This window comes from Pristis pectinata, chromosome 9 (assembly GCF_009764475.1).
Source record: "Pristis pectinata isolate sPriPec2 chromosome 9, sPriPec2.1.pri, whole genome shotgun sequence".
Classification (NCBI taxonomy): Eukaryota; Metazoa; Chordata; class Chondrichthyes; order Rhinopristiformes; family Pristidae; genus Pristis; species Pristis pectinata.
Window position 1 is genome coordinate 90808108 of NC_067413.1, and position 20861 is coordinate 90828968.

At 39.6% G+C, this 20861-nt stretch overlaps 1 protein-coding gene across 1 annotated transcript in view; it reads right to left on the reverse strand.

The window, feature by feature from the left end:
* The window catches only part of csmd3b (CUB and Sushi multiple domains 3b), a 1392611-nt gene that overhangs the window by 101224 nt on the left and 1270526 nt on the right, over positions 1-20861 (reverse strand). The window contains 2 exon segments of the mRNA XM_052022622.1: positions 11352-11540; positions 15511-15624. Coding sequence (XP_051878582.1) covers positions 11352-11540; positions 15511-15624 — 303 coding nt within the window.

Sequence of the window (20861 nt, forward strand, 5' to 3'; positions counted from 1 at the left end):
TCAGAAACAGAAATGGCCATTTCTACCTGCCATCCATCCATGACTTTGGTTCAGTTTTTTTTTTCTCCTTCGCTCCCTACTAGTATAGGCTGGTCTGCTGGGTCCTACAATCAGCCATACTTGGTACAGACAAAGAAACATAACCTGCCTCTAAATGCCACATTAAGGCATCTGATCTCAACCTAACTATTGTAAATTGACCCCAGTGTAGGTGGACAGTGGAGAATCAAGAGGGGAGTTGATGGTCATGTGACAGAATAGGTTACAGGGAAATAAATGGCATTCTGGGGAATTGTTCAGAGATCCAGCTTAACCTGAATGGACCAAATTACTTCCATCCATGACATGAGAAAATATGAGAAATATAAATATTAAAATATGATGAATGCAGAAAAAATAAGTTAAAACCAAGCACTGTACTGTTGAATGCCAAATTTTCTAAATATACAAAGTCAGATCTTCATATTTATTCTGTTGCTATTCAAGTCCAGGAGCACTTGGATTTGCCATCCTGAGCCAAAGGAAAGCAGGATGCTTTTCAAACAAAAAAAACTATCTGTCTCAGATCAAAAGTTAACAATTGACAGCCTCAATTACTGCTTTCAGAAGAGTGATCTAAATCTCTAAGACCCTCTGTACATAGAACTGTTTATGAAGTCCTAACTACAACTGCAACACCAGGACCCACGGTGTGAGGCTATACCCAATCCCCCTAGACTTCTTAACTATAGAACTGGTGCCTCTTAATATCTTGAAAACTTCAATTAAGTCATGCTGTAGCTTTCTAAATTTCAGGAATACAGCTCTAATTTGCACAATTTATCTTGGACGTATGCATTCCACTGGACTTCCTCGTCAGTTACTGTACCTGTCCTGGTCCACTGAGAAAATAAACAGTCCTATTCTTATGTTTTTCTACAACATAGGAGGCAATTTGGTCATCGAGTCCATGCTAGCTCACAGGGCAATTTCATCAATTCCATTCACACATTTGTTTCTCTGTAACTTATTTTTTCTGACATGTCTATCAACTCCCCCATAACTTTCCTACCACCCACCTACACCAAGATAACTTAGAGTAGCCAATTAACTTACTAACCAGCAGGTCTTTGGGATATGGGAGAAAATCAGACCCAGCCATCTTCAGACCAATGTGTCGCTATTGAATTCCACTTCCTACAGCTTTACCTTTATGCCTGTTTTATGAATACCTTTTTGTAATTTTAAAACTACTTAAAATGTTGCCAATCTTTGTGCCACTGCAAACTTGGGTTTGTGGCTTTGTCTCCCCATTGTGTAAACGATTTGTAAATATAGTGTTCAGTTGCATCTCTGCACTGACCCTAATGGGGTTGCATTAATTATGCTCTGCCAATTTGAGTACTGGTACATTATCCGCACTCACTATCTCCCTTCATTTTGCCAATACCCGAGCCAGGTCAATATTCTACTTTCTGCACCATGACATTTAGTGTTTGTTAACAGTCTCTTTTGAGGACCATTATCAAGAGCTTACTGGAAGCCAATATTAATATCATCTCTAGCCACTTACCTGTCTGCTACTTCTTTTATATGCACAAATATGAAGCCCAAACTCCAAATAATCCTCAACTTATTCACTGAAGCAAAGGGTTGGGTCTTAAACTTAGCATCTACAAAATGAAGGTTGTGAGTCTCCTCTTGCCATGGAACACTCCCCTCTAACAACTAAGAACAACAGTGAGAATCTGCAAAAGTGAACCATGCCTTATCTCGTCAGTGAAACCACTACTCAATGAAGTTCGCTATACTTTCTGAGTGCCAGCACAGCCTTTGGTTGTTGAGGAAAAGAGTGATCTCAAGCCCAGTATTATGCCAATGATCACTACTCTCCTGTATGCTTGAGTCATGAGACTTGTGCTCTAAAACTGACTAAAGAAATTGGAATTAAGACACAGGTGCCTCTGGTGTGCCCAGCATTATTTACATTATATTGGCTCTTGCCTAGTTATCGAACCGAGACATCAAACTGCATAAAATACAACCTTTGTATCCTTATCTATGTTCCCCACAAATTTAAGATTACATTCCATAAGAACCCAAAGTCAATCCCACAGTAAATGGATCACATTATTGGCTTCACTTTGTCAAGAGTTTTTAACAAGAAGAATAGCACATACAAAATGCAGGTTCTTGTCAATTCGCTGATTTCAATAAGATTTCCAATCTAGGAGGAGCAGAACATCAATCATGGCATTTCCTGGATTTTTACATGTAACTACTTATGCACAGATTCCAGAAGTTTTGATCAGTTTCACGGTTTAATAACACCATTGACAGTTTTGCCATGATGCTCCCTGATCTGCTGACTTTTTAAAGTATTTGCTTTTATTTCAGATTTCCAGCATCTGCAACATTCTGTACCTCACATTCATCACCCTTTCTATGATGGCAATTGCAGCATTTCTGTCAATGGGACAATTTTGTTCTACCATGAAAACAGAAACTGCTGGAAAAACTGAGCAGGTCAGGCAGCATCTGTGGAAGGAGAAATGGTTAATGATTTAGGTCAAAGACCCTTATCCATAACAGAGAGTGAAAGCAAGTTAGTCTCAGGAGTGAAGAATGTGGATGGGGGCTGAAAGTTTCACTGAAAGTTGCCTCACAGGTGGATAGAGCAGTTAAGAAGGCCTATGGGTTGTTAGCTTTCATAAGTCGTGGGATTGAGTTTAAGAGCCGTGAAGTGATGATGCAGCTTTACAAAACTCTGGTTAGACCACACTTAGAGTACTGTGTTCAGTTCTGGTCGCCGCATTATAGGAAGGATGTGGAGGCGTTGGAGAGGGTGCAGAGGAGATTTACCAAGATGCTGCCTGGATTAGAGCGTATGGAATATGAGGAAAGGCTTAAGGTGCTAGGGCTTTATTCACTGGAAAGGAGGAGGATGAGAGGAGACATGATAGAGGTATATAAAATATTGAGAGGAATAGATAGAGTGGACAGCCAGTGCCTCCTTCCCAGGGCACCAATGCTCAAGATGAGAGGGCATGGCTTTAAGGTTATGGGTGGGAGGTTCAGGGGAGATGTCAGGGGTAGGTTTTTCACCCAGAGACTGGTTGGTGCATGGAATGCACTGCCTGGGGTGGTGGTGGAGGCAGATACATTGGACAGGTTCAAGAGTTTGTTGGATAGGCATAAGGAGGAATGTGAGATAGAGGGATATGCGGGAGGAAAGGGTTAGATAGTGTGAGGGTGGTTTGATGGATGGCACAACATGGTGGGCCGAAGGGCCTGTTTTGTGCTGTATGGTTCTATGGGGGCATAGGTGAATGTCAATAATAGGGTGGCATAATGTAGCCATTGAAATGGACAGCAAATTATGTTTCTCTCTACACAGATGCTGCCTGACCTGCTGAGGGTCTCCAGCAGCTTTTGTTTCTCTATTTCAAATTCCAGGATCTGCCATATTTTTGCAATTCCTTATCACTTGTTGCATAATACTGCTTTTGTGTTCACTGTGCCACTATCATATGCATCTTTTGTTAAGATCTGCTGAATGTCATTCATGAGAATGATGTCCTCATGATCGTTAAAGGTTTGTAAGTGAAAAGAAAACTTAAGAGCATTTACTCTCACTTCTAAAAGTCAGCTTGTTATAGTTTGGTTGAAAGGGAAGAGAGAGACACAACACGGACTTGTGACAAAAATAAGATTTTCATGGAAATTGCTATTTATGAAATATCTAAATAATCTTGATGAGAAATTGATTTTGAGAAAATTATGTTATTTTTCTTAACAGGGGCACAGTTGTCTTAAGAGGTGCTCCGAGTTTTATTAAGCATGAGACTCGTCCTGCTGTAACCTGAAATAACATATAAAGAGTTTCATGACAGGTACCGTTTAATGTCTGAAGTGGTCCTCAAAATTAAATGCATAATGCAAGTTATATTGTCAACAGGGCCAACATTATTCACTGATCCACAGAGTCAGGCTATTTGGTTATGTATTCGACAAACAATATGTCCTTGCCTCCACGCATGTCTGTTGCAATTAGCATTTAAATTGCATTATTTTTTCTGCCTAAAGCTACTCTATCTATTTAAGTCCAAATGGCTTTGATGCAAGTAAATTTTGCTCAATGCCACCTGGGATGTTTTTTTAAGTCCGAGGTTATTCCACTCATTAGAATAAAAGAATGAAGCCCCTTCAAGTAATTGAGCAGTCTGGAATGTAACAAAGCATTCTACAGATAGATAATTTTTAAAAAAAGAAATAGGTCTCAAATTATCAAAGGTTGGGCATCCATCTATCTCAATTGAAGGTAAAGAAAGATTCTCTGATCTTCCAGATCTTAGTATAAATTAGAATCTGAAAACACCATTGAATTACAACAGTTTTCTTTGGTCTGTGACCTAATGGTCAAAATCTCCTTTGAAGTGAATGATAGTTTAGCATTAACTCTCCTGCTCACATTGCAGTTTACAGATAAGAGCACAATCAATGGGTGGCTATTCAGAGTTATTTGTCTCTTGGTTTGTACTAGGTGAGCCAGAAATCAATATGATTCCCCTCCCCAGTATCCTAAGACCTAGAAGACCTAAGAGCAAGACTGCTATAGGAGAAGATGGATATAAGGGACTGCTGTATAGACATGAGACATGGCTCACCCCCAACTCTCCGGACATGGTGCTCCATCCGTAGGGTCAGGGAAAGGGGCGATGGCATCTGTTTTGCGATAAACTCGTCGTGATGCTGGGATGAGACGGCCTTGTCCTATCCCTGCTCCTCCGACCTGCAACATCTGGCGGTCAAGTGCACACTGTTTTACCAACTGAGGAAGTTCTCCGCCAGTCTTCCTGACTGCAGTCTACATCCCACCACAGGCAGACATCAAGCTGACACTTGGGGAATTGAGTGCCATGATCAACAAGCACAAAACGGTGTACCTGATGCCTTCCTCGTCATCTCTGGGGACTTCAACCAGGCAAACTTGAAGAAATCTCTGCCTAACTACCATCAAAACATCAGCTTCAATACCAGAGGATCAAACACACTTGAACACTACTCTACTACCGTCAAGAACACCTATTGCTCCATCCGTTGCCCACACTTTGGAAAATCTGACCACCTGTCTGTGTTTTCTCTTCCTGCGTACAGGCAGAGACTGAAGAGCGTGGCACTGGTGGCGAGGACTATGAAGTGATGGTCAAGGGAGGCAGTGGAGCGAATACAGGACTGTTTCGAATCGGTGGACTAGACCATATTCAAGGATTAGTGGACCTGAATGTGGACCTGAACAAGGTTAGTGGACCTGGATGAATATGCCACAGTTATCACCTACTTCATGAAGAAGTGCATGGACGAGTGTGTACCTACAAAAACATTCTGAGTCTTCCCCAGCCAGAAGCCCTGGATGAATTAGGAGACTCATAATCTGCTGAAGGCTAGATCTGTGCCATTCATGATGAGCGATTCAGAATCATATAAGAAGTCCAGGTATGACCTCCAGAAGGCCGTTGGGAGCTTGAACAGACAATTCCAGACTAAATTGCAGTCACAGACAGATGCTCGACAGCTGTGGTAAGGTTTGCACACCATCCCATCCTACAAAGTAAAGTCAGGCAGCAGACAGTATGTTGGCACAACATTGTGGGCCGAAGGGCCAGTTCTGTGCTGTACTGTTCTATGTTCTATAAACAAAACGAGTGGTAGAAGAGATAAATAGATCAGGAAAACTGACCCCATCACAGAGGGGTGTCAGTTGACTTAATATGAAGCACAATGTTGGAAAAAGAGCAAAACCTGATGGATCCAAGGATATATGAAAGAATGGAAGGGTATGAATAGGCATTAACTCCTCACTAAGGCAGGAGCTAATATTTCTGATACTCTTACCTATTTTCATACCAGATTTTGTTCCACCTCATTTAAGGTTTCTCCTTATTTTTTAAGTTTCTGGATCAGATAATTTAAAAAAAAGCTTTTATTTGAAACAAGAACTTGGCTTCCTTCTTTGCAGAAGCTGGTTCTTTTTCTTATTGTCCATTAATAGCTTTTTGATTCTTATTTGAAAATTGGTAGCAGATCTTACAAGATGGGAAATAGGTGGAAATGAATTATGAAGGAAAAGTGAAAATCACTATTACTTTCTTATCCTGTTTCCATCCTAGTTCTGCTTTTTGATTAAATGCTCTACTGAACCAAACTGCCAGTGCATCCAGACTGGGTTTCCAAATGTACCTCTGGAGGCAAATGTATTGTTGCTACTTAGTATCAGAGGCTTCCAACGTTGATCACAGAAGGTCAGCAATAAGGTTCTTAAACACACTTGCCCTTTACTTTCAATTAGGGGAGTTCTCTATTCAAAATTAAAAAGTTACAGATGTGACTTGAAAGCATCTGTGCTTGTGCATATGTTTCTGTCAGCTCCAGTATTATCTGGAGAGAATCTCACGGCATCAATTTGATGTCAGTTATATTTGATACTTTCAACATTTGGAACTTGCGTAGATCTGGCAACTTCAGACTCATAGGGCAAGAATTTTTATGCTGAAATGTAGCTCCCAATCTTTCATAAAAGTAACAATTTCAATAAAGTACATTGGTTTGTTATTGTATCAAACGCGTATTGAAGTCCCACATGCATTTGCACAAAATCAAGGGCTTTGTAAAATATATACATAGATACAGCAAAATTATCACAATGTACATTCCTGGGAAAACTTGCTGAAATATGCTTTTTTCCCGAAAATCACACATGAAATCAACTCCTGCAATGCATTTCAAATTATAAGCAGAAAGGTCAATGTTGAAACAGCTCACCTGATTTGTTATCTTTTAATTATAAACAAGCAATTAGTTTCTATTGATATCAAACCCAAGATTAAAAGAATTCTATTCAATCTCAGCTGTGCCATGTCTACATGGGGAAAAGTTTCACATTATCCAAAGTTAAATTTCCATTTCTCTGTGATTACCAAATGCCCATTGCATAATGTAACCTTTAGCTAAAATAACTACCTCTTTCAAACATCACCCAGTATTTTCAATTTATTTGAATTATAGGGTCTTATAGAAATGGCCAGACTGAAATTGAAAGCAGAAGAAAACAGGACTTCAGACATAATCAAAGGAAAAATATATTACATGGAAAGAATTCACAATTAACATAAGAAGACGTACTCCAGAGTACAGATGCTATAGGCGTAATAGAGGTGCAAGTAAGAGAGGGGATAGGGGTTGCCTTTTTGAGGAGAGAGGGCATAACAACAGTGCTTAGTGAGCATATTCTTGGGGGATTGTCCAGTAAGGCTATATGGGTAGAACTTAGAAACAAGAAGGGGATCATCACTTTGATGGGACAGTACATAGACTACCCCCTTCCCCCCAAGTGGTCAGCAGGAATTAGAGGAGCAGATGTGAAGGGAGATGGCAAATATCTGTAAGAATAATAGGGTAGCATTAGTGGGAGACTTCAACATTAACTGGATCACCCATTGTGCAAAGGGTTTGGACAGGGTGGAATTTGTTAATGTGTCCAAGAAAGTTTCCTTAATCAATATATAGAGGGCCCTACTAGAGAGGATAAAACACTGGACCTCCTCTTAGGAAACGAGGCAGGACAAGTGACTCAAGTGTCCGTGGAAGAGCACTTGGCGACCAGTGAGCATTTTTCCATTAGTTTTAAAATAGTTATGGAAGAAGCTAGGACTGGTTCACAAGTTATAGGTCTTAAGTTGGGGCAGGGCCAATTTTGCAGGCATTAGGTGGGATCTTGCAGAGGTCGATTGGGTGAGAGATGTCCGGCAAGCGGGAGGCTTTTAAAAGTGCGATATCAAGAGTTCAGGGATGGCATGTTTCTGTTAGGGTGAAGGGCAAGGCTGGCAAGTTCAGGAAAACTTGGTTGTCGAGAGATATTGAGGGTCTGGTCAAGAAAAAGGAGGCAAACATCAGGTTTAGGCAGTTGGGATCTAGTGAATCCCTTGATGACTATAAGAAGTGTAGGAGTAAGAGGGATTCACTAGATTCACTTAAGAGGGAAATCAGGAGGGCAAAAGGGGGGTATGAGATGGATCTGGCAGGCAAGGTTAAGGAATATCCCAAGAGATTCTACGGATATATTAAAAAGATGGCTAGGGAGTGATTAGGCCCCCTTAAAGATCAGCAAAGAACTGTAAACTGTAACCCTGCCATTGTCAAATAAGTGTCCAAATCTGAGGGAGTTATCTGTGAAATATGTTAAAGAAAGACTTGCATTTATACAAAAAACTGTCATGATCTCAGAACACTCTAAAACACTTTGCAATCAATGAAGTGCTTTTTGTACAAAGTGCTTTTGAACGAATGAAATGAATAATAAGATTTTAAATCAATAATTCAGAATATTGATCTCGTATTTGCAAGCCACGATAGCCATTAGCATAACTAAGAGCTTCTGCCACTGATTCCACCAGACTTCTTGGGCTTGAAGTTGCTTTCTTAAGTAATTTTCTCACCAATAAGCCTGAGTCCCATGATGGGCAGCTGCCATATGGAACACCAGAAGGTCAAGCCAAAGATTTTATTTTCTCCTACTTCTGTAAAAGTTATACATGACTTTGTACTTCCATTTCAAGAGGTCTCTTTAAAAATATATGAAATTATCTCCAAGGTTTCAGGAACGTAGGCCACAGTTTTGGTCTGAATCCTCCAATGGGCCCTCCAACACAGAATCCAAAAAAACACATTTTGTCCCAGTGGGCATATCTTTACTGACTCCAGTTAATGTGCATGAGAACTTAAGTAAGAAGTTCTTATCCACCTCACCTTCAGTTCCACTGCACCACATTAGTTATGTTTGATACAGTCATCGACCCCTTCTCTTGGCAGACTATTATGGAGCCTACTAAGCAAGACTGGAACCCTACAGATCCAAGTTTTATTGATTCTTGTGAACTCTTGCTTGGTGAGAACAGCAGATTAGCAGAGTTATTTGCACTCTGAGTCTACTAGCATGCTTTGAACATAATCGGCCAAATCAGTAGTCAAGTTCAAGGAATTTTAAAAGTATATTTAAAAAGTAACTTATTGTCATTTTTTGCATGCTGGTTCGTGATTCAGTTTACCAGAATAAGGCTACATCCTTAAAACTAACATCAAAATTATGTGTTTTTGCTGATTGTGCTCATTAAGGAAGACTCTTTCAGCTACGTTCCTCTTCTCACTTGTAAAAAAGCTGGTAAACATATTATGCCACATTATGAACTCATTAATTTACCAAAAACATGTTGGTGTAACCTATGAAACTATAAAATGGTTCAATATAGATTTTTTTTAAAAAGTCATTTTTAGTAACTTCAAATATGGTTACTCACAGGTATCCACTTACATTTTTTTTGATAAGGCCATTAAAAGATGCATTAATCTAGCTGCAACAGGTTACTACTCTCAAAATATATCAAGAATTTTTCTTTTTATTAAAAAAAAGGGGAAACAATTAGGGTAACAATGACAGAATGTGAGGGTTCATAAGAAAATCAACACGTGGATATGCAAATGAATTTCAACAGAAACCTAAATATTAATTTACCCATTTTAGGACAAATTTCAAACTGGTGCTCAGACAGAAACTGCATACAATTAAGTCCAAATATTGTCACATCATTCTTTTTTTCTGTATTTGGCTATTGGCAGTAAATTATTTAATGATGGGCATCAGAATATATTGTGGTAGGTTGGCAATGGTATGCAGAAGATATTCAAGGATGCAAACGTTATTAAAGATTGGGCTTCAAACCTCATACCATCTAGACATTTGTGCTGGCATACATTAAAATCTCCCCTGTAAACCGTGCTTATCACCCACACTAGCTCTGCAGCTGTACTAACCTGTTGCAGCTGCCAACAACTCACTCTGTAACTAATATCCAAGCAGATCAGGCTGTGTGTAGTGACCAGGCCTCTTGATGGTGTAATCTGGGACCCTGCCCCAGTGCCATACTGGTGGCCTTCAACAGTTCATGCTCTGAATACCAATTTCATTGTTCTTAAGTGTCTCTAATTATCAGAGACATATAAAATTAATTGAAATTGATTCAAATAATTGAAAATTATTAAAATAATTGAAAAAATAAATGCATTAAAACACATTAAACTTACATTAATTATTAACAGCTACAAATGCACAGAGAAATAAAGAAAAATGAAAAATTCAGCCAAATTTATCTTCTTAAAGACAGCAGACAGTGGTCCCGTTCAAAGTAAAAGACAAGCAACAGGAGGAACTCAAAGGGTCAGGCAGCATCTGTGGAGGGGAATGGACTGTTGACATTTTGGGTCGAGACCCTTCTTCTGGATCGTCTGGGCTGCTGAGTTCCTCCAGCAGCTCATTTTTTTTTTGCTCCAGATTTCAGCACCTGCAGTGCCTTGGGTCCCATTCAAATGAAGGAGGAAAAAGATAGAAGTCCACAGTAAACTGATGTGAGCCGTTGGTTCTTTTCTGAAGTGCCAGCTAATTCTTAGCACAATTCAGCCCAATGATTTGAGAGCTTAGATGACTACCAATCCTAGCTAAAATGCAATAGGGAAAATGCGAATATCATCCTGTAGTTGCCAGCAACTGATTTTTTTTTCCTGTTCTTTCCCATGTCTTAAAGGTCTGTAATTTTAATTTAAAAATACAAACAAATCCAAATTGAAATGAGTACATCAACAAAATGGTCTCCTTGTGTGAGCTGTGGCAAATAATTTGCAATTAACTCCCCTGAACTTCTTACAAAGTTCAAAGTTGCGTCTGAAGCAGTAACTTTCAATTGAAGGTGGGGCTTTCTTGAACTTTAGCTATCCTTGGGCAAAACAACTACTGCTTAATTATTTATTGTTCCTGATTAGACTTTTTGTCCTGGCTCAGTGGAAAATAATATTTAATTACATTTATGCATATACTTTTAGAAAATTAATTATTCCAGAGAGAATTTAATATCGATTATTTGGAATGCCTGAGGTCCTTTACCACAAACAAGATGAATTAATGGGATACTGGCTAAACGACATCAAGCCAAAACATTAATCCTCCCTTCATCAACTGATCTGCTGAGCTTTTCCAATCTTTTCTGTTTTAATTACGAAGTAAAAGCCACTTCAAGGATACTTCACAATATAGATCAAGTGTTAATATTCAAGCATAAATTTACTGACCAGGAGGTTGTTGGCAGAGAAACCCTTAGGGTCAGGATGTGGTAAACTACCTGATGTTCAGAGTTATTGGAAATCTTGATTCTGGTCACTACTTTACTTCAGACAGAAATTTTACTCTGATGCTTGAGGTGAAAAGGTAACAAGAAATTAAATCATGGTAAAGAATCTTGAATGCCATTGAGACAATTTAAACTTACCATCAAAAACCTCCAGCTCATCAAATTCTTTCTCTGTCTGGAAAAACTCAAAGAACAAGGTAATGTTGTAACCCTTTTCCACAATAATGCTCCAAGCACAAGTCTGGAAGTTAGGGTAGCTGTCTGGGTATCCGGGGCTCAATATAACACCTGTTGAATCAGTTCGCACTTCATTGACTGGACAGAGCACTGAAAATAAAGCAGGAATATAAAGCAATTACTTTTAAGCATCTAATGGACATCTTTTCAGAATACTTACCCTTGTGAATAAGACAGATGAGAATATGAACTATACAATATGCCTCAGGGATAAAATTATTGGATCGTCAATGGACTGGTTAGAAGGATTTAGTGTAATAACACTTCTATTGATTTTGATTGAAGTTTATGGGGTCATTATGGGGTCTGCCCAGACTGAAAAGTAAGTGATTTATCATTCTGTTGAATTAACGTAGGGAAATTTAAAGCATTATTTTGTGCATTCAGACCCTTAGTCATTTTCTTGATGAGAAATTTATGGCAGTAATGGACAATGCACAAAGTTGAATTTAGCCTTTCTTAGTCACTAATAATTAGGTGAACGTAACATGGGTATCTGCACTTGGTACTCTTGGAACTCACATAAGTGACTGAAAAAAGGTACCAAACCTTCACTCTTTTACTACGGTGACCATTTATTGTGTGTTCAAAGTGGTTTGTTTTTCCACAGGAATTGTGAACCCAGATAAATGGTCTGCAATGCAAAAGTGAATACAATGATGTAATACAGGCACAACCAACAAGATGCTGGAGGAACTCAGGGGGTCAAACTGCATCTATGAAGGGAAATGGACAGTCGATGGTTTAGGGCGAGACCCTTCATTTGGATTAAAGTTTGAGTCCAAATGAAGAGTCTCAACCAGAAACGTTTGCTGCCCATTTCCCTCCACAGATGCTGCCTGACACACTGAGTTCCTCCAGCATCTTGTACGTTGTTCCAGATTCCAGCATCTGCAGTCTCTTATGTCGACATAATACAGGTGACCCACGCACTACAGCCATTCTGGGAACACAAATTCACTCTTACAGAATTCATGTAATTTTGAGGTACTGAATAAAACTCGCTTTCACTGAATTTATGTGAAAAAATGGTAAATAAATAAACACAAAGTTTATTATTTTTTTCAACTCGTGTTTCTTGACGCATGCGCAGATGATGTAGCTTCATGTTACAGACTGTCCTTGGAATGCAACCCCCACCTTCCGTAATGCAGGGGTCACCTGTGTGGGGAAATGCTTGGTGAAAGCAACTTAATAGCAACAGTCATATAAGTAGTTTTAAACATTCAAAGTGCTACTGATGCTGGAACATGAAATCAGGACAGAAAATGCTCGAAATACCCAGTGAATCAGACAGCAAATCTGGAGAAACAGAGCAAATGTTGAAGCTCAATGTCCTTTCAATTGAACTGAAAATACTTAGAGATAAAAAAAATGCTTTAAAAATTCTTTAAAATTTCTTTAAAATTTATTAGTTATACATGTCTCTAAATACAATGACCATTCAGAACTGGTTCCTCCTGTGTTTTCGCTCTTGGGAGCACATCCTGGGTGCTAAGTGAAGTGTACTGCTGTAATGTGCATTTAAAATATTTTCCATTTTTAATTTCAGAGCAGTAATATTGTATAATTGTGTCAAACGTTGGTGTGATATCTGCATCTTTCCATTATCAGACTCCACAGTCTTTTCAAGTCATTAATAGTTTGTACATAGCGGTCCTAGGATTGCCCTGGTCTTCAACATGTGGACTTTGTTGACTATGTGGTAAGTGTATGTAATAAAGTTAATCTTAAATTAAGCAGTCAAATTCAGTAAGTTTTAAAGTTAAATCCTTGTAGATTTGAAGCTTCTAGCTGGAGGTTTCAGTTGAAGAAAACAACATTTGCCACAGGTTTCTTGGGTGGATTCCCTGCCAAAAGTGCTGAAGAATTGTCACAACGACACAGTCCCAATACTGGACTCAATGAGGACTCCGACGCTGGAACACAGTCAGCAGAAATACTGCAAACAGCTGACCACAACTTCAGGCCTTGATTTTGTGGCAAAAGCCCAGAACTGCAGCCATTTACTCATGAAAATGTCAACAATTATGTAAATAAGTGCCAACATATCCCATTAAAATTCAAGACAACATCTTTGCCAATATATAGGACATAGTTCATTAAGGTTGAAAAATATATATCAAATACATTTGGAAACATGCAGAAGAGTGGATTAAAATAGAAGACTTGTAGATTTAAATCTTGTTTAAATTTCATATTCTGTGACATTGACATTAATCAACTTATTATATGCCCATGATTAATACATTCCTGTGTGCAGATCATGGAAGAAATAAAGGATAACTGGATAGGTTGAGGGAAAAATAATGTGCTTTAATACAAGCATTACTGATGTCCTTGGAAAGTTCTAAAGTATTTCACATTCAGTGATTACTTCCGGAACTTTATTAGATTGAAAGTTGTTTTGCAAGCAGGATCAGAGATGGATGACCAGTTTTGGAGCTGTTGATTGAGAGGTGAACACTGGTCAGGACACAAGGCAAACTTCTTGGCTTTTTTTTAAATAGTAATGTCACATACCCTAAACATGAAACATAGCAGTGGGTGCACATTGTACTCGACCTCCAGAAGTACAGTATATTGCACAGTTGCTGCAATTGGTTGTTCATTACATGCAATCAATGATAACTTTCTATTCCTCGATCTCTCACAATGTGGGACTCTCATTATTCAGAACCAGAGCTTCTTCTACTTAAGTCCTGAATTTGGCTTAAATCTATAACTTTCTATCACAGTGCATGCACACGGCTAAGCTAACAATGAAAGACATATGGAGGAATTTAAATAGAGCGGATATGTGGGAAGAAGGTGTTAGATAGTCTTAGGTGTGGTTTAAAGGTTGGCACAACATGGTGGGCTGAAGGGCCTGTATTGTGCTGTATTGTTCTATGGTTCTATGTCACCATGAAATATGAAGTATTAAAATGGCATCAGTGAGAAAGGCAAAACCATAGTTATTTACAAATGTCATCTCAGACCTAAGAAAACTTGCTGTCTTGAAGTACACCAAAATACATTTTTCCTTGCAGCACATACAGAGTCAAATTGTCACAGAAGAAAATGCTTTGCTGTTATGGAGGTAATTTAGCAAATAATAGGGAATGAGGAACATCTGCATTATACCTGACTAAAATGATCAATTGTTGACCATCAAATCTATAAGCTTTAATGTGACTGCTTGATAACAGAAAATACTAGTCCTTCACTAATTGTTAAATCTTTCATAAATGTCAAAGGCTCTGCTTACTTTTTGTTTGAGGTATTGTAGCATTTTCATTCATAATTTAATGGTCACAAGCCGTGAAAAACATTTGAATTCTGCGTGCAGTGAGAAAACACTTGAATTGTGTTTGAAGTGAGTGATACAGTTCTTTAAATCAAAGTGATACAAGTATTCACACAGAGGAAAATAATTTCTTCATTTGATCTCACTGAACTATATGCTTGAAGTTCAGACACAAAGCAAAGAATATCTCAGCGTGACCTCTGGCCAAGAAAGTAAAGGGGAAGAGAAACAGGTTTCACCTGGAAACTGCCTTTTTTACACCAACTATTTTCTGGTTGACAGGTATATTTTGCTGCTATTTCTCCCTATCTTCCCACCCACCACAACCCCACTGCAACCTCTTCCCCAACCACACGCCCACAACTACCTGAATCATGGACGTATAACAGGAATAAATTCTTGAGCCATGCTGAGAATTCCACTAGACACTGAGTGCTGCTGAGGCCTCTGAATATCTACAGGGTATCACTATGCCAAAGTTATAGGTCCTGCTTAGGTCAAAGAACCTTGACGTCATTTTCTTTTTGTTCGGCAGATCCTTGGAGACCCAAGTGCAGGGTTGTTTCTCACATGTCCCCGCTGAGAAGTCAGTATTCCAAACAAGTTATTGACCTAAGCCAACAATAATGCCTCCATGTTGAAATTCTGAATTTGTTTAAATATTGTCCTGAAATTTACAGTCAAAATTAATAATTTACTTCAGCAGGAATGAGTGGATTTTGCATAGCAGTAAAAGTAAGACATTCAAGTGCAGAAATGTGAAGTACCAACCTTCACAAGATGGAGGAGCAGCATCCATTTGTAAACGTTCTCCTAGTCGACAGGTAAGAATCTCATTACCAATCAACGTGAATCCTGGCAAACAATGGAATCTTATGAGGTCTCCTGTGGGGCAATTAGAATAACAATTACATTTCAATTTTTAATCTAAACTTGAAATTTCAAATTCCACATGACAGAAATTTAAGATTTGACCTTAAATTATGTACTGGAGGCAAAGTCTATATTGGAATGTCCACTATGATATCTGTAAAAGAATAGGTTTCCCAAAAATCCTGCAGTACTTAAATACAGAGCTCCCTTAAGAATTGCTTACACCTACAGAGAACCCAGTTGACATAATGGACATTGAGGGTGGATGCCCTGTTTAGAAGCCAAAGCCTGGAAGAAATGTCAGATAGGAGAGGAAGGTGTCACGAGGAGGTGGAGACAGTGGAGGATGGGGAAGTGGAATTCATCAAAATGAGAACTGGATGGTGAATCATGGGCTGGTGAGAGGGCGCACATCACAGGCTTGTAGCTCTAGGAGTTCTTTGAGGAGAGAGATCAGGGCTATCTGTAATGTCCTTATTCAAACTTGAATTCCCAACTGCAAAAAGGAGGGAGCAGGTCATAAATGATTGAATGGTCTGATGGTGTCCAGGAGGGAATGGATGATGGTTTAGCAGAAGGAATTACTGATGGAGGTGCCTGCGAGTGATTGGTGGGGCGCAAACTTCTCACAATGGAGGCAAAGTGGTGAATGTTTGCAGCCAGTTTTGTTTACAAAGTAAACTTGATGGACCAAGAAAAAGCTCTCCTACTCCTCCTGGTCACGGGCAACATTTTAAACACACTAAACTCCTAGATTCAGACTTCTGTTCTGCTTTCAGCTACAAGGTTTGCCATTAAATTGGGGCAGGCACGGTAGTGTAGCAGTTAGTGTAACGCTATTACAGCGCCAGCAACCCGGGTTCAATTCCGGCCACTGACTGTAAGGAGTTTGTATGTTCTCCCCGTGTCTGCGTGGGTTTCCTCCGGGTGCTCGGGTTTCCTCCCACATTCCAAAGACGTACGGGTTAGGAGCTGTGGGCATGCTATGTTGATGCCGGAAACGTGGCGACACTTGCGGGCTGCCCTCAGAACATTCTATGCACAGATGCTTTTCACTGTGTGTTTTGATGGACATGTGACTAATAAAGAAATCTTATCTTATCTAAATTGGAAATAACTGACTGTGCAAAAAAAATTAACCCATTGTTGCAATGAAGCCAAGAAGTCATGACCATCCTGCCTCCTATGATCAAACTGATCATCAGCTCCACATCCCACAAAACTACAACCAGATGGAATCAACTTTGATCCTATTCCAGATTTGCAACATTTTAAATTTTGATGTCACTCTAAACACTCAGATTGGGTTAAAATTATCTTGCAGGTGTTTAGTTTAAAAATATCAATTCATGCCAAAAGTAAATCAATATCAGCAATAAAGTATCATTTGAGAAGGACTGCAAAAGCAAGATAGAAGGAATGCAATGTAAATTCTGGGATCAGAAAGGAATGTAGTTCCCCTATTTTCAAAGGGTCGAGGTGACAAAAAAGTGGCAAACAAGAATGTTGATCGATTATGGGACTTTCTGTAAAGGAGATTACTTACTTCAATTTTCAGGATGCCCTGGATAAATAATGAGCACACAAAGGAACCAATATTGAAAAAGTTGACATGTAGGCAAGTCACTCAGTCTGCTATGCCTGACTGTACATGAGAAATAAGCAGGCTGTGAACAAGAGCAAGGCAAGAGTTAATGTGCTTCTGGGCGCAGCACATATTTCCTGGCACAAAAATAAGAAGTGAATTCCCTCACTCCCAGCAAGATATCAAATGAAGCACTGGAGACAACCACTGCCACTTTTGCACATATGCTTGCTTGATACTCAAGATGCACGCAGCACACTCCATTAGAGACCAGGTGACAGCCAAGAAACAGCAAGCAGATGCTGAGGTGCTCTTGTGTTGTTAGGGCCTTTCTCAATGGGATGACTGATGGTGAAGAGAGGCCTGAGAGGCATCTGCTCACTGCTTCCCCTCCTTTAAATTGTGTGGGCACCAGGGTCAGTCACATAATGAAGGCTTCATAGTTGCTTGCTGGATAACAGCTGTTGATATATATAATTATGTTTTTGTGGTTGCACCACCTGGACAGTAATTGGCTATAAAACCTTACTCTTCACGCCAGCCATTAGGTTGAAATGTGAAGCCAGATGTGTACCAGGTGTGAATCTGCACACATGAGAGCCATGTCATGTGCTGCAAGTTTCATCTCCTTTCCAGCTGATGTCTCTTTTTCAAATGAAATACTAATGTTACAGATATATTAGTTTGTATCCTTTTGTATACATATTCATCACAGATTGCCTAATGGGGCAAATGTCTCCTGAGGTGGCCTAAAATGACATGATAAACATTTACAAATCAAACTATAAGTGGTTTTTAAGGGAAGAATTGCTTCTCATCCAAATTTTGTCCCCTAGTCACTGTGCAGCAGATTGTGAAGTGCACATTTTGAAGAACTGTTTCCAGATACAATTCACAAGGTCATAATAAATGTGGGCTGCATTTGTTTTATTTATTTTCTGAGATCTGGGCATCACTGAGCAGGCCAGCATTTATTTTTCATCCCTAGTTGCCCTTCAGAAAGTGGTGCTGTGCCAACTTGAACTTCTGGTGAAGGTAATCCTCAGTACCGTTAGACCATAAGACAAAAAAGCTGAATTAGGCCATTTGGGTGAATGAGTCTACTCCGCCATTCGATCATGGTTGATTTATTTTTCCCACTTGGCCCCCATTCTCCTGCCATCTCGCCGGAACCTTTGACACCCTCACTAATCAAGAATCTATCAACCTCCACTTTAAATATACCCAATGACTTGGCCTCCACAGCTGTCTGTGGCAATGAATTCCACAGATTCACTGCCCTCTGGCTAAAGAAATTTCTCCTCGTCTCTGTTCCAAAGGAACGTCCTTCTATTCTGAGGCTGTGGCCTCTGATCCTAGACTCTCCCACTACTGGCAACATCCTCTCCATGTCCACTCTATCCAGGCCATTCAATATTCGGTAGGTTTCATAGAACACTACAGCACAGTACAGGCCCTTCGGCCCATAATTTTGTGCCAACATTTTATCCTGTTCTAAGATCTATCTAACCCTTCCCTCCCACATAGCCCCCCCTCTTCCTCTATTATTCATGTGTCTATCTGAGTCTCTAAAATGTCCTTAATGTATCTGCCCCCACAACCCCTGCTGGCACTGCGTTCAATGCACCCACCGCCCTCTGTGTAAAAATCTTACCCCTGTCATCCCCCTTATACCTTTCTCCAATCACCTTAAATTTATGTCCCCTTTTGTTAGCCATTGTCACACTGAAAAAGGTCTCTGACTGTCTGCTCGATCTGTGCCTCTTATCACCTTGTTCAATGTGATTCCCCCCCCATCCTTCTAAACTCCAGCGAGTACAGGCCCAGAGCCATCAAATGATCCTCATACATTAACCCTTTCATTCCTGGGATCATTCTTGTTAATCTCCTCTGGACCATCTCCAAAGCCAGCGCATCCCTCCTTAGATATGGGGCCCAAAACTGCTCACAATACTTCAAATGTGGTCTGACCAATGCCTTATTGGGAAGGGAGTTTCAGGACTTAGAACCAGCAAAGGTGAAAGCCAGGTTAATATAGCCTGGAAATATATGGAGGGGTGTTTGCAGGTGGTGTTGTTCCAACTTGACGACTGCCCTTGTCCTTCCAGGTTATAGAGATTGTGAGTTTCGGAGGTCTGTCAGCCAGCATGAAAACTTTGGTGTCATTTGTAGTTGGTACGCACTGCAGCCACAGTGTGCTACTGATGAAGAAAACTAATGTTTAGGGTGGCAGATGAAGTAAAAATCAAGTAGACTGCTTTATCCAGAATTGTGTTGAGTTTTGTGAGAGTTGGTGGATCTATGCTCATCCAGAGTATTCCATCACATTCCTGACTTGTGGCTTACAGACAGTGGGAAGGCTTTGAGGTGTCAGCTGGTGAGTCATTGTCCACAGGATACCTAGCCTCTAACCTGCTCTTGTAGCATTTTTATGTGGTGGATAAGTTTGTCAATGGCGACCAGCAGAACATTGGTGGCCGGGTACTGAGCAATGGTAATGCCGTTGAAAAGTAAGGGTAGATGGTCATTGCTTCACATATTTATGGGATGAATGTTGCTTGTCACTATCTGCCCATGCCTGAATTTTGTCTAAGCCTCGCTGGATCTGAAGGCATGGACTGCTGCATTTGCTGCGGAATTGTGACTGGAATGAATGTTGCACAATCATTGGTGACCACCCCCATTCTGATCTCATGTAGAAAGAAGGTTATTGATAAAGCAGCTGAAGATGGTTGGGCCAAGGATTCTACCCTGAGGAACTCCTGTACTAATGTCTTGGGACTGGGCCCCAATAAATATGTGTCTCGAAGCTGTTAAGAGATGGAACATTTAAGTTGCTATTCAGTTGATTATGGAGAGCTTCACAAAATTCATTGTTGAAAGTTAATATGTTAACATTGTCTAATGGCCCTGCCATTTACCTGCAATCACGTTGCAGTGCATAGTGAAATGGTAATTGTTGTCTATAGCAACAGAGCACTGACAGTGTGGCAGGCTCTTGGACAAGCCAATGACTAACTCATCTAATAAACGTAGGTTCTTGAAATGCATCCACTCACTTTTTCTTATACCTTAAAATAATGATCTATAAATGGTGAGAATGTTCAATAACTTTACAAATGTAGTTTCAATTGTTTGAATACTGAAATTGCTTGCAATTCAGACAACATAATTAAAACCTTATTATTATAATTTTTTGATTCTTCATTTCAACTTATTTGAAGCAAATAAGAAAAACACTTCAGTGTATTCCCTGGTCACAGTTTGTTTACTGAAAACCTGTAATTGCTAAGGCTCTATATAACAGAAATAAATAAGCTACACGTTCAGCAGCGAAAGAATGTACTTCGACAATTATTTTTAAGACTGCCTGCATTATAATGGGTTGTGCCAACCACTTATCCATGCACAGAACTGCCCTTGATATCAACTAATTTATAAATATATTATTTGAGGCATAAATCACTATGTCAAATGTTTTTCACTTTTCTGTCACAAGTAGGTTTCTGGTCTAATCTATAAATTTGCTATTTCAGATTACCTTCAAGTTTGATATCTTCATTCACAGGAAATTAGTCTGAAGAAATTGGATTTCCAACAGCAGGAGAGGAGTTTCCCACTGCTAATTTCGAATACACATTCAAAAAATACAGGCCTAGGAACA